At 59.4% G+C, this 14,759-nt stretch overlaps 1 protein-coding gene across 1 annotated transcript; it reads left to right on the top strand.

The window, feature by feature from the left end:
• Positions 1–979: 979 nt before the first annotated feature.
• Positions 980–3,095, top strand: LOC131394232 (proline-rich protein 23D1-like). The gene is made up of 6 exons (XM_058525450.1): positions 980–1,008; positions 1,754–1,815; positions 2,005–2,009; positions 2,065–2,132; positions 2,239–2,759; positions 2,863–3,095. The coding sequence occupies exons 1-6, from the start codon at positions 980–982 to the stop codon at positions 3,093–3,095; spliced, it is 918 nt and encodes a 305-aa protein (XP_058381433.1).
• The last annotated feature ends 11,664 nt before the right edge of the window (positions 3,096–14,759 follow it).

Raw genomic sequence — 14,759 nt, 5'->3', positions numbered from 1 at the left:
ACACACAAACACACACACACACACCCCTTAAGTGACACACGCCATTTCAGAGGCACATTCACAAATCCCATCAAAATCAGCCTGCGGTCAGCCCCCAATTCCCCTCAGAATTTCTCAAGTGACAGGAAGTTGCACATCCAAACATTCCTTCCTGCTTGCTCTGAGTAACGGAACTCAGAACCCAGTCTATTTGGACAACTGGGTGGGGAAAGAAAACCAGAAAGTCTGTCAAGACGTCTCGTGCGCCTCGCTCTGCTTCTCTTCTCTTAGCAGGTCCGTGCTTAGGGAGAACTCTCTGTGGGATATGCTTTCTATACATCAATTGAGTTTGACTATGGAAAATCACTACTTCTATTGACACGGAAAATAGGAGAGAAAGAGGTCAGATGAACTCTCTCACGGAATGCATGAATGAAGAGGCAGAGCAGACAGGGAATATGGCTGTTAGGCATGACGCAGACACCGGGGGTTCAGTCCCGGACAGGCTCCACCGGATGAGTTTTGGAGGGATCGGGCTGGCTCTGATACATCCCCCTCCTGTGGAGTCATGCTCGCACATCCCCCCTTGCTGGCCCCTCCTATAGTTGAGACCAGGGCCGGCCAATCACATCAGACGTCGGGGACCAATGCCCTGGCTCCGGCCCCTCTGACCACACCAGCGGGATTTCCCCCAAGATCTCCCTCTGTCCCTGCCCTCTCCCACCTGCCTCAGGCCACGGGAGCGTTTTCTCCAAACCTCCAGCTGTGTGAGCGCCCAGCTTTGGCACGGACACGTCTCCCGCGGGAGAAGGAAAGGATCCGTGAGCTGACCGTTCAGATTGACAGGTCACAGCAGCGCCACGACTGTTGGCCTGGACCCGGGAGGCAGGAGGACCTTCGCTATGGACAGTGCCCGGCCCCCAGGGAGCCCCCGGGAATCCTGCATAGAACTGAGGGGCGACAGTGCAGGAGAGAGCAGGTAAACTGGGGAGTGCGCTTGATGGAGGATGAGGTGCCTGTGCATTCTGGGTGTGTGGCTGTGTGTGTGTGTGTGTTAGCGGATGGCACTGCGGGGGAGGGGAACCGGGCCCTCCCAGGAGGTCGGGCATTCTGAAACTGAGGAAAGAGAGAGACACTAGGACCACAGGAATCCCCTAGGCGTGGGGTGGCTTTGAGGAGACTTCAGCAGACCCATCTCGGCTTCACTCCCACTCCCATCACAATCCCCCTCCCCCACACACACTCTCCCTGGAGCGGTCGCCCTCAGCTGCACAAAGGGAGATGGTAGCATAGGGTCTTAGGTGTCTGTCACGCACTCACAGAGAAAGGGAGGAGTTCCCTCCACCTCTCCCGTTTTTCCCCTCCCCCTCAACTCCATCCACATCTTCCCTGCATAGACACAAGCGTCCCATTTCGGGCATCCCAACACCCTTCTCCAAAGAGCTCAGGGCCAAGGACAGGTCCCTCCTTCTCAGGTGGATGAGCCCCTGGGAGAGCAAACTCTTTCCTGTGGGCACCATCCCTGCTTCCCTCCTTCTTCCCAGCTCTGGCAATTCCCCTCCCTCAGGCAGGGTGAGGGAGGGCACTGAGACGAGGCGTGGGTGTTGGCACACTTGGGGAGAAGCTCTCACTGGAAGGGAGGGACCTGTGCCTTTGACCGTGGGGCTCAGGGTGCGGGTGTGGGCGGGAGGAGAACCTGGCGTTTCAGGCACCTGGGAAGTGGACACTGGGGTCTTGGGTGGCTGCACTGACTGGCTCCCTCCCTGTCCTGCAGCTCAGACACCGCCGCCTGGAATCCCACAAAACGTCGGCGGGTGGAGCAGGATCCCGGCACAGGTAAGGCGCTTTCCCTAAGCAGTCAGCTTCTGGGAAGCCAGGGTCCCAGGCGATCGATCTCGGGAAAGGAGCAGCGGCATCCTCCGGAATGTGTGGGACGGCTTCCTGGATTCCTCTGGGCACAGGTCCCACCGCTGGTCTGTGCCGGCTTTGGGGGTTGTCCAGGTCACACCCTTCACACTCCTGCAGGAAGCGTGAGCGTCCTGCAGGAAGAGAGCATTCACCTCCCACCCTCTGCTCTCTCCGCAGATGCGGAAGCAGTCGCAGTGCAAGGAGCTCCGTGCCCACACCCGCCGCAGGCCCCGCAACCAGCCCAGGTAAGTTGCCCTGACTTTGGAGGCCGATAGGAGGGACGACGCTGCCCGAGGCCCCCAGGGACGTCCAAGGGGGGGGTCCTTCCCGATGGGTGTTCAGCGTGAGCAGGACCTTCCTGGGTGGCCGGGCGGGCAGAGTTTCTGTTGGGCAGGGGGAAGTGGCTGACAGCTCCCACCCCCCTGGCCCTCTGGGAGCCTCCCTTGGAGGTCGGGAACTCAGAGCTTTTCTCCCGCAGCAGGGGCGGCATTTGCCCGGCACGCACATGATCGTGGTGGTCCTGGACCCAGGGACAGACCTCCAGCTGCGCCTGGGACGCGAGGTCCTGGTCCTGGCCCCGCAGGCAGCCCTGCAGCTCACCCTGCGCAACCTGGTCCTCGTCGTCGTTCCGGCGCACGTCCTGAGGGCCCGCGAGCCGCTCTGGTTCCCCGCCCACGCCCGGTGGCTCCGGCCCCTGGGAACCGAAACCTCGTGGGAAGTCGACATTGAAGACGGATCTCTCTCCGCCCGGAGAGCAGAGCACCACGGCGTCCGACCTGCAGAAGAGGAGCGGGAGGCTCCCCGAGGAGGCCGCCGGTCCCCAAAGGGAGCCTCAGCCACCCACGTCCCGGGGTCCAGCCCCTCCTCCCTGCGTACCCTGCTCCTCCGCCCCCTCTCCAGGGGCCCTGCCCCCCAGGGCTGCTGGCCCCGGCCCCAGCCCAGTCCGCCGATGCGCCCTCTGCCGGCCGAATTCAGGCTGGACCTCCGCGGTCTGGGGCCCCGGGTCGGCTCTGCGCTCAGACCTCTGCCTCCCTCCCCGAGTCCAGGGCCGGCGCCCAGAACCTGCCGCGTGGCCCTTCGCAGGCCACCCGCCAAGGCCCGCAGACGTCTCTTCTGACGTGATCGTCCCGGACCGCCCACGCCCCAGTCAAGAATTGGCACACGCCATTCAGGAACGGCGGGCGGGGGCGGGCACCTGCTCCTTCTAGGCTGTCTCCGTGACCCGAGCTCATCCACACCCAGGAGCATCACCGGTGCTGCAGGCGCCGGCGGAGGGGGCGAGGCCGCCAGGGAACTCACCCCCAGACCTTTGCTGGGGCACAGATGCTGTGGAGAGTTGGAGGAGGCAACGTACCTACCGCGTGGAGAGAAAAGATTGGCAAATCTCTCGGATCACAAAGGACTTCGAAATAAAGGAGAGGAAAGGTCTGCTAATCATCATCCCAAAGGAACAAAACCAAAGACCCTGGGAGAATCACGCCAAGGACTTGAGCAGACACTTCCTCACAGAAGCTCTAAGAAAGCCCTTGATGTGATGTTCACCCTCGCCACCCCCGAGGGAAATGCAGGTGAAATCCACGGTGAGACACCACCCGCAGCCCTGAGAATGCCTACAAGGAACGCCATGACCATGCCCAGGGCTGGGGAGGATGTGGAGCAGCTGCAGCTCTTTCCCATTGCTGGGGGACATGGTACAACTTGCTTCAATGGTGTGCCATTCATCCCACACTCACCATTCAACCCATCCTTTCCACGCTGAGCTATCTGCTTGAGAGACACGAACACGAGTGTGCAGGAGAACCCCGAATGTCGCAAGGGGTTCTGGCAGCTGTCTTCACAATGGCCCAAAGCCAGAGGTGACTCCGGTGTCCTTCCAGGTTGAAGGGATATGCAAAAGGTGACACAGCCCTGACGGGGGATGCTCGCTCCTCAGCAATCAAGAGGATGGGAGTTTTCAATTTGGTTTCAAGTCCCACTATGGTGACTGGACTCTAAGTACTCATCTTTAATCCAGTTCTTGGACGATGTGAAGGCATGTTTTGGCAACTTGTCTGCGTGAAGCTGAAAGGAGTCACTCTGATGACATCTAGGTACAGACTGCGTGGATCCCATCCAATTTCACTTTCCAAGGGAATGTGCTGGAACTCTGAATCACACACTGGATCTTGAAGGCCAGGGTGAAGAGAAAAGATCCCTCTTCCCCATCGTTCTACTGTGAATTACAATTCAAATGATCCTATTGGGACTCGGGTTGAATAAATCCTGATTAAAAAAATGTGCTCGTTTTGTGTGTGATCATTTCTGAAGTGTATTGGCTTGAAAATTTGACATGACATGGGGCGTGTTGTTCTATTTCTCTGAGATTTGGCTGGCACACCCAAGGGTCGCAGAGCCCACGAGAGTGGACGGGATGGACTTCCCAAGGGTAAGGGAGCTCCGCCGGCCCCCGAGATGGAGCGGTACACCCCACTCTGACAGCACGCAAACACACACAAACACACACACACACACCCCTTAAGTGACACACGCCATTTCAGAGGCACATTCACAAATCCCATCAAAATCAGCCTGCGGTCAGCCCCCAATTCCCCTCAGAATTTCTCAAGTGACAGGAAGTTGCACATCCAAACATTCCTTCCTGCTTGCTCTGAGTAACGGAACTCAGAACCCAGTCTATTTGGACAACTGGGTGGGGAAAGAAAACCAGAAAGTCTGTCAAGACGTCTCGTGCGCCTCGCTCTGCTTCTCTTCTCTTAGCAGGTCCGTGCTTAGGGAGAACTCTCTGTGGGATATGCTTTCTATACATCAATTGAGTTTGACTATGGAAAATCACTACTTCTATTGACACGGAAAATAGGAGAGAAAGAGGTCAGATGAACTCTCTCACGGAATGCATGAATGAAGAGGCAGAGCAGACAGGGAATATGGCTGTTAGGCATGACGCAGACACCGGGGGTTCAGTCCCGGACAGGCTCCACCGGATGAGTTTTGGAGGGATCGGGCTGGCTCTGATACATCCCCCTCCTGTGGAGTCATGCTCGCACATCCCCCCTTGCTGGCCCCTCCTATAGTTGAGACCAGGGCCGGCCAATCACATCAGACGTCGGGGACCAATGCCCTGGCTCCGGCCCCTCTGACCACACCAGCGGGATTTCCCCCAAGATCTCCCTCTGTCCCTGCCCTCTCCCACCTGCCTCAGGCCACGGGAGCGTTTTCTCCAAACCTCCAGCTGTGTGAGCGCCCAGCTTTGGCACGGACACGTCTCCCGCGGGAGAAGGAAAGGATCCGTGAGCTGACCGTTCAGATTGACAGGTCACAGCAGCGCCACGACTGTTGGCCTGGACCCGGGAGGCAGGAGGACCTTCGCTATGGACAGTGCCCGGCCCCCAGGGAGCCCCCGGGAATCCTGCATAGAACTGAGGGGCGACAGTGCAGGAGAGAGCAGGTAAACTGGGGAGTGCGCTTGATGGAGGATGAGGTGCCTGTGCATTCTGGGTGTGTGGCTGTGTGTGTGTGTGTGTTAGCGGATGGCACTGCGGGGGAGGGGAACCGGGCCCTCCCAGGAGGTCGGGCATTCTGAAACTGAGGAAAGAGAGAGACACTAGGACCACAGGAATCCCCTAGGCGTGGGGTGGCTTTGAGGAGACTTCAGCAGACCCATCTCGGCTTCACTCCCACTCCCATCACAATCCCCCTCCCCCACACACACTCTCCCTGGAGCGGTCGCCCTCAGCTGCACAAAGGGAGATGGTAGCATAGGGTCTTAGGTGTCTGTCACGCACTCACAGAGAAAGGGAGGAGTTCCCTCCACCTCTCCCGTTTTTCCCCTCCCCCTCAACTCCATCCACATCTTCCCTGCATAGACACAAGCGTCCCATTTCGGGCATCCCAACACCCTTCTCCAAAGAGCTCAGGGCCAAGGACAGGTCCCTCCTTCTCAGGTGGATGAGCCCCTGGGAGAGCAAACTCTTTCCTGTGGGCACCATCCCTGCTTCCCTCCTTCTTCCCAGCTCTGGCAATTCCCCTCCCTCAGGCAGGGTGAGGGAGGGCACTGAGACGAGGCGTGGGTGTTGGCACACTTGGGGAGAAGCTCTCACTGGAAGGGAGGGACCTGTGCCTTTGACCGTGGGGCTCAGGGTGCGGGTGTGGGCGGGAGGAGAACCTGGCGTTTCAGGCACCTGGGAAGTGGACACTGGGGTCTTGGGTGGCTGCACTGACTGGCTCCCTCCCTGTCCTGCAGCTCAGACACCGCCGCCTGGAATCCCACAAAACGTCGGCGGGTGGAGCAGGATCCCGGCACAGGTAAGGCGCTTTCCCTAAGCAGTCAGCTTCTGGGAAGCCAGGGTCCCAGGCGATCGATCTCGGGAAAGGAGCAGCGGCATCCTCCGGAATGTGTGGGACGGCTTCCTGGATTCCTCTGGGCACAGGTCCCACCGCTGGTCTGTGCCGGCTTTGGGGGTTGTCCAGGTCACACCCTTCACACTCCTGCAGGAAGCGTGAGCGTCCTGCAGGAAGAGAGCATTCACCTCCCACCCTCTGCTCTCTCCGCAGATGCGGAAGCAGTCGCAGTGCAAGGAGCTCCGTGCCCACACCCGCCGCAGGCCCCGCAACCAGCCCAGGTAAGTTGCCCTGACTTTGGAGGCCGATAGGAGGGACGACGCTGCCCGAGGCCCCCAGGGACGTCCAAGGGGGGGGTCCTTCCCGATGGGTGTTCAGCGTGAGCAGGACCTTCCTGGGTGGCCGGGCGGGCAGAGTTTCTGTTGGGCAGGGGGAAGTGGCTGACAGCTCCCACCCCCCTGGCCCTCTGGGAGCCTCCCTTGGAGGTCGGGAACTCAGAGCTTTTCTCCCGCAGCAGGGGCGGCATTTGCCCGGCACGCACATGATCGTGGTGGTCCTGGACCCAGGGACAGACCTCCAGCTGCGCCTGGGACGCGAGGTCCTGGTCCTGGCCCCGCAGGCAGCCCTGCAGCTCACCCTGCGCAACCTGGTCCTCGTCGTCGTTCCGGCGCACGTCCTGAGGGCCCGCGAGCCGCTCTGGTTCCCCGCCCACGCCCGGTGGCTCCGGCCCCTGGGAACCGAAACCTCGTGGGAAGTCGACATTGAAGACGGATCTCTCTCCGCCCGGAGAGCAGAGCACCACGGCGTCCGACCTGCAGAAGAGGAGCGGGAGGCTCCCCGAGGAGGCCGCCGGTCCCCAAAGGGAGCCTCAGCCACCCACGTCCCGGGGTCCAGCCCCTCCTCCCTGCGTACCCTGCTCCTCCGCCCCCTCTCCAGGGGCCCTGCCCCCCAGGGCTGCTGGCCCCGGCCCCAGCCCAGTCCGCCGATGCGCCCTCTGCCGGCCGAATTCAGGCTGGACCTCCGCGGTCTGGGGCCCCGGGTCGGCTCTGCGCTCAGACCTCTGCCTCCCTCCCCGAGTCCAGGGCCGGCGCCCAGAACCTGCCGCGTGGCCCTTCGCAGGCCACCCGCCAAGGCCCGCAGACGTCTCTTCTGACGTGATCGTCCCGGACCGCCCACGCCCCAGTCAAGAATTGGCACACGCCATTCAGGAACGGCGGGCGGGGGCGGGCACCTGCTCCTTCTAGGCTGTCTCCGTGACCCGAGCTCATCCACACCCAGGAGCATCACCGGTGCTGCAGGCGCCGGCGGAGGGGGCGAGGCCGCCAGGGAACTCACCCCCAGACCTTTGCTGGGGCACAGATGCTGTGGAGAGTTGGAGGAGGCAACGTACCTACCGCGTGGAGAGAAAAGATTGGCAAATCTCTCGGATCACAAAGGACTTCGAAATAAAGGAGAGGAAAGGTCTGCTAATCATCATCCCAAAGGAACAAAACCAAAGACCCTGGGAGAATCACGCCAAGGACTTGAGCAGACACTTCCTCACAGAAGCTCTAAGAAAGCCCTTGATGTGATGTTCACCCTCGCCACCCCCGAGGGAAACGCAGGTGAAATCCACGGTGAGACACCACCCGCAGCCCTGAGAATGCCTACAAGGAACGCCATGACCATGCCCAGGGCTGGGGAGGATGTGGAGCAGCTGCAGCTCTTTCCCATTGCTGGGGGACATGGTACAACTTGCTTCAATGGTGTGCCATTCATCCCACACTCACCATCCAACCCATCCTTTCCACGCTGAGCTATCTGCTTGAGAGACACGAACACGAGTGTGCAGGAGAACCCCGAATGTCACAAGGGGTTCTGGCAGCTGTCTTCACAATGGCCCAAAGCCAGAGGTGACTCCGGTGTCCTTCCAGGTTGAAGGGATATGCAAAAGGTGACACAGCCCTGACGGGGGATGCTCGCTCCTCAGCAATCAAGAGGATGGGAGTTTTCAATTTGGTTTCAAGTCCCACTATGGTGACTGGACTCTAAGTACTCATCTTTAATCCAGTTCTTGGACGATGTGAAGGCATGTTTTGGCAACTTGTCTGCGTGAAGCTGAAAGGAGTCACTCTGATGACATCTAGGTACAGACTGCGTGGATCCCATCCAATTTCACTTTCCAAGGGAATGTGCTGGAACTCTGAATCACACACTGGATCTTGAAGGCCAGGGTGAAGAGAAAAGATCCCTCTTCCCCATCGTTCTACTGTGAATTACAATTCAAATGATCCTATTGGGACTCGGGTTGAATAAATCCTGATTAAAAAAATGTGCTCGTTTTGTGTGTGATCATTTCTGAAGTGTATTGGCTTGAAAATTTGACATGACATGGGGCGTGTTGTTCTATTTCTCTGAGATTTGGCTGGCACACCCAAGGGTCGCAGAGCCCACGAGAGTGGACGGGATGGACTTCCCAAGGGTAAGGGAGCTCCGCCGGCCCCCGAGATGGAGCGGTACACCCCACTCTGACAGCACGCAAACACACACAAACACACACACACACACCCCTTAAGTGACACACGCCATTTCAGAGGCACATTCACAAATCCCATCAAAATCAGCCTGCGGTCAGCCCCCAATTCCCCTCAGAATTTCTCAAGTGACAGGAAGTTGCACATCCAAACATTCCTTCCTGCTTGCTCTGAGTAACGGAACTCAGAACCCAGTCTATTTGGACAACTGGGTGGGGAAAGAAAACCAGAAAGTCTGTCAAGACGTCTCGTGCGCCTCGCTCTGCTTCTCTTCTCTTAGCAGGTCCGTGCTTAGGGAGAACTCTCTGTGGGATATGCTTTCTATACATCAATTGAGTTTGACTATGGAAAATCACTACTTCTATTGACACGGAAAATAGGAGAGAAAGAGGTCAGATGAACTCTCTCACGGAATGCATGAATGAAGAGGCAGAGCAGACAGGGAATATGGCTGTTAGGCATGACGCAGACACCGGGGGTTCAGTCCCGGACAGGCTCCACCGGATGAGTTTTGGAGGGATCGGGCTGGCTCTGATACATCCCCCTCCTGTGGAGTCATGCTCGCACATCCCCCCTTGCTGGCCCCTCCTATAGTTGAGACCAGGGCCGGCCAATCACATCAGACGTCGGGGACCAATGCCCTGGCTCCGGCCCCTCTGACCACACCAGCGGGATTTCCCCCAAGATCTCCCTCTGTCCCTGCCCTCTCCCACCTGCCTCAGGCCACGGGAGCGTTTTCTCCAAACCTCCAGCTGTGTGAGCGCCCAGCTTTGGCACGGACACGTCTCCCGCGGGAGAAGGAAAGGATCCGTGAGCTGACCGTTCAGATTGACAGGTCACAGCAGCGCCACGACTGTTGGCCTGGACCCGGGAGGCAGGAGGACCTTCGCTATGGACAGTGCCCGGCCCCCAGGGAGCCCCCGGGAATCCTGCATAGAACTGAGGGGCGACAGTGCAGGAGAGAGCAGGTAAACTGGGGGGTGCGCTTGATGGAGGATGAGGTGCCTGTGCATTCTGGGTGTGTGGCTGTGTGTGTGTGTGTGTTAGCGGATGGCACTGCGGGGGAGGGGAACCGGGCCCTCCCAGGAGGTCGGGCATTCTGAAACTGAGGAAAGAGAGAGACACTAGGACCACAGGAATCCCCTAGGCGTGGGGTGGCTTTGAGGAGACTTCAGCAGACCCATCTCGGCTTCACTCCCACTCCCATCACAATCCCCCTCCCCCACACACACTCTCCCTGGAGCGGTCGCCCTCAGCTGCACAAAGGGAGATGGTAGCATAGGGTCTTAGGTGTCTGTCACGCACTCACAGAGAAAGGGAGGAGTTCCCTCCACCTCTCCCGTTTTTCCCCTCCCCCTCAACTCCATCCACATCTTCCCTGCATAGACACAAGCGTCCCATTTCGGGCATCCCAACACCCTTCTCCAAAGAGCTCAGGGCCAAGGACAGGTCCCTCCTTCTCAGGTGGATGAGCCCCTGGGAGAGCAAACTCTTTCCTGTGGGCACCATCCCTGCTTCCCTCCTTCTTCCCAGCTCTGGCAATTCCCCTCCCTCAGGCAGGGTGAGGGAGGGCACTGAGACGAGGCGTGGGTGTTGGCACACTTGGGGAGAAGCTCTCACTGGAAGGGAGGGACCTGTGCCTTTGACCGTGGGGCTCAGGGTGCGGGTGTGGGCGGGAGGAGAACCTGGCGTTTCAGGCACCTGGGAAGTGGACACTGGGGTCTTGGGTGGCTGCACTGACTGGCTCCCTCCCTGTCCTGCAGCTCAGACACCGCCGCCTGGAATCCCACAAAACGTCGGCGGGTGGAGCAGGATCCCGGCACAGGTAAGGCGCTTTCCCTAAGCAGTCAGCTTCTGGGAAGCCAGGGTCCCAGGCGATCGATCTCGGGAAAGGAGCAGCGGCATCCTCCGGAATGTGTGGGACGGCTTCCTGGATTCCTCTGGGCACAGGTCCCACCGCTGGTCTGTGCCGGCTTTGGGGGTTGTCCAGGTCACACCCTTCACACTCCTGCAGGAAGCGTGAGCGTCCTGCAGGAAGAGAGCATTCACCTCCCACCCTCTGCTCTCTCCGCAGATGCGGAAGCAGTCGCAGTGCAAGGAGCTCCGTGCCCACACCCGCCGCAGGCCCCGCAACCAGCCCAGGTAAGTTGCCCTGACTTTGGAGGCCGATAGGAGGGACGACGCTGCCCGAGGCCCCCAGGGACGTCCAAGGGGGGGGTCCTTCCCGATGGGTGTTCAGCGTGAGCAGGACCTTCCTGGGTGGCCGGGCGGGCAGAGTTTCTGTTGGGCAGGGGGAAGTGGCTGACAGCTCCCACCCCCCTGGCCCTCTGGGAGCCTCCCTTGGAGGTCGGGAACTCAGAGCTTTTCTCCCGCAGCAGGGGCGGCATTTGCCCGGCACGCACATGATCGTGGTGGTCCTGGACCCAGGGACAGACCTCCAGCTGCGCCTGGGACGCGAGGTCCTGGTCCTGGCCCCGCAGGCAGCCCTGCAGCTCACCCTGCGCAACCTGGTCCTCGTCGTCGTTCCGGCGCACGTCCTGAGGGCCCGCGAGCCGCTCTGGTTCCCCGCCCACGCCCGGTGGCTCCGGCCCCTGGGAACCGAAACCTCGTGGGAAGTCGACATTGAAGACGGATCTCTCTCCGCCCGGAGAGCAGAGCACCACGGCGTCCGACCTGCAGAAGAGGAGCGGGAGGCTCCCCGAGGAGGCCGCCGGTCCCCAAAGGGAGCCTCAGCCACCCACGTCCCGGGGTCCAGCCCCTCCTCCCTGCGTACCCTGCTCCTCCGCCCCCTCTCCAGGGGCCCTGCCCCCCAGGGCTGCTGGCCCCGGCCCCAGCCCAGTCCGCCGATGCGCCCTCTGCCGGCCGAATTCAGGCTGGACCTCCGCGGTCTGGGGCCCCGGGTCGGCTCTGCGCTCAGACCTCTGCCTCCCTCCCCGAGTCCAGGGCCGGCGCCCAGAACCTGCCGCGTGGCCCTTCGCAGGCCACCCGCCAAGGCCCGCAGACGTCTCTTCTGACGTGATCGTCCCGGACCGCCCACGCCCCAGTCAAGAATTGGCACACGCCATTCAGGAACGGCGGGCGGGGGCGGGCACCTGCTCCTTCTAGGCTGTCTCCGTGACCCGAGCTCATCCACACCCAGGAGCATCACCGGTGCTGCAGGCGCCGGCGGAGGGGGCGAGGCCGCCAGGGAACTCACCCCCAGACCTTTGCTGGGGCACAGATGCTGTGGAGAGTTGGAGGAGGCAACGTACCTACCGCGTGGAGAGAAAAGATTGGCAAATCTCTCGGATCACAAAGGACTTCGAAATAAAGGAGAGGAAAGGTCTGCTAATCATCATCCCAAAGGAACAAAACCAAAGACCCTGGGAGAATCACGCCAAGGACTTGAGCAGACACTTCCTCACAGAAGCTCTAAGAAAGCCCTTGATGTGATGTTCACCCTCGCCACCCCCGAGGGAAATGCAGGTGAAATCCACGGTGAGACACCACCCGCAGCCCTGAGAATGCCTACAAGGAACGCCATGACCATGCCCAGGGCTGGGGAGGATGTGGAGCAGCTGCAGCTCTTTCCCATTGCTGGGGGACATGGTACAACTTGCTTCAATGGTGTGCCATTCATCCCACACTCACCATTCAACCCATCCTTTCCACGCTGAGCTATCTGCTTGAGAGACACGAACACGAGTGTGCAGGAGAACCCCGAATGTCGCAAGGGGTTCTGGCAGCTGTCTTCACAATGGCCCAAAGCCAGAGGTGACTCCGGTGTCCTTCCAGGTTGAAGGGATATGCAAAAGGTGACACAGCCCTGACGGGGGATGCTCGCTCCTCAGCAATCAAGAGGATGGGAGTTTTCAATTTGGTTTCAAGTCCCACTATGGTGACTGGACTCTAAGTACTCATCTTTAATCCAGTTCTTGGACGATGTGAAGGCATGTTTTGGCAACTTGTCTGCGTGAAGCTGAAAGGAGTCACTCTGATGACATCTAGGTACAGACTGCGTGGATCCCATCCAATTTCACTTTCCAAGGGAATGTGCTGGAACTCTGAATCACACACTGGATCTTGAAGGCCAGGGTGAAGAGAAAAGATCCCTCTTCCCCATCGTTCTACTGTGAATTACAATTCAAATGATCCTATTGGGACTCGGGTTGAATAAATCCTGATTAAAAAAATGTGCTCGTTTTGTGTGTGATCATTTCTGAAGTGTATTGGCTTGAAAATTTGACATGACATGGGGCGTGTTGTTCTATTTCTCTGAGATTTGGCTGGCACACCCAAGGGTCGCAGAGCCCACGAGAGTGGACGGGATGGACTTCCCAAGGGTAAGGGAGCTCCGCCGGCCCCCGAGATGGAGCGGTACACCCCACTCTGACAGCACGCAAACACACACAAACACACACACACACACCCCTTAAGTGACACACGCCATTTCAGAGGCACATTCACAAATCCCATCAAAATCAGCCTGCGGTCAGCCCCCAATTCCCCTCAGAATTTCTCAAGTGACAGGAAGTTGCACATCCAAACATTCCTTCCTGCTTGCTCTGAGTAACGGAACTCAGAACCCAGTCTATTTGGACAACTGGGTGGGGAAAGAAAACCAGAAAGTCTGTCAAGACGTCTCGTGCGCCTCGCTCTGCTTCTCTTCTCTTAGCAGGTCCGTGCTTAGGGAGAACTCTCTGTGGGATATGCTTTCTATACATCAATTGAGTTTGACTATGGAAAATCACTACTTCTATTGACACGGAAAATAGGAGAGAAAGAGGTCAGATGAACTCTCTCACGGAATGCATGAATGAAGAGGCAGAGCAGACAGGGAATATGGCTGTTAGGCATGACGCAGACACCGGGGGTTCAGTCCCGGACAGGCTCCACCGGATGAGTTTTGGAGGGATCGGGCTGGCTCTGATACATCCCCCTCCTGTGGAGTCATGCTCGCACATCCCCCCTTGCTGGCCCCTCCTATAGTTGAGACCAGGGCCGGCCAATCACATCAGACGTCGGGGACCAATGCCCTGGCTCCGGCCCCTCTGACCACACCAGCGGGATTTCCCCCAAGATCTCCCTCTGTCCCTGCCCTCTCCCACCTGCCTCAGGCCACGGGAGCGTTTTCTCCAAACCTCCAGCTGTGTGAGCGCCCAGCTTTGGCACGGACACGTCTCCCGCGGGAGAAGGAAAGGATCCGTGAGCTGACCGTTCAGATTGACAGGTCACAGCAGCGCCACGACTGTTGGCCTGGACCCGGGAGGCAGGAGGACCTTCGCTATGGACAGTGCCCGGCCCCCAGGGAGCCCCCGGGAATCCTGCATAGAACTGAGGGGCGACAGTGCAGGAGAGAGCAGGTAAACTGGGGAGTGCGCTTGATGGAGGATGAGGTGCCTGTGCATTCTGGGTGTGTGGCTGTGTGTGTGTGTGTGTTAGCGGATGGCACTGCGGGGGAGGGGAACCGGGCCCTCCCAGGAGGTCGGGCATTCTGAAACTGAGGAAAGAGAGAGACACTAGGACCACAGGAATCCCCTAGGCGTGGGGTGGCTTTGAGGAGACTTCAGCAGACCCATCTCGGCTTCACTCCCACTCCCATCACAATCCCCCTCCCCCACACACACTCTCCCTGGAGCGGTCGCCCTCAGCTGCACAAAGGGAGATGGTAGCATAGGGTCTTAGGTGTCTGTCACGCACTCACAGAGAAAGGGAGGAGTTCCCTCCACCTCTCCCGTTTTTCCCCTCCCCCTCAACTCCATCCACATCTTCCCTGCATAGACACAAGCGTCCCATTTCGGGCATCCCAACACCCTTCTCCAAAGAGCTCAGGGCCAAGGACAGGTCCCTCCTTCTCAGGTGGATGAGCCCCTGGGAGAGCAAACTCTTTCCTGTGGGCACCATCCCTGCTTCCCTCCTTCTTCCCAGCTCTGGCAATTCCCCTCCCTCAGGCAGGGTGAGGGAGGGCACTGAGACGAGGCGTGGGTGTTGGCACACTTGGGGAGAAGCTCTCACTGGAAGGGAGGGACCTGTGCCTTTGAC

Source organism: Diceros bicornis, chromosome 30 (assembly GCF_020826845.1).
Source record: "Diceros bicornis minor isolate mBicDic1 chromosome 30, mDicBic1.mat.cur, whole genome shotgun sequence".
Classification (NCBI taxonomy): domain Eukaryota; kingdom Metazoa; phylum Chordata; class Mammalia; order Perissodactyla; family Rhinocerotidae; genus Diceros; species Diceros bicornis.
This window is presented reverse-complemented; position numbering and strand designations above follow the sequence as displayed.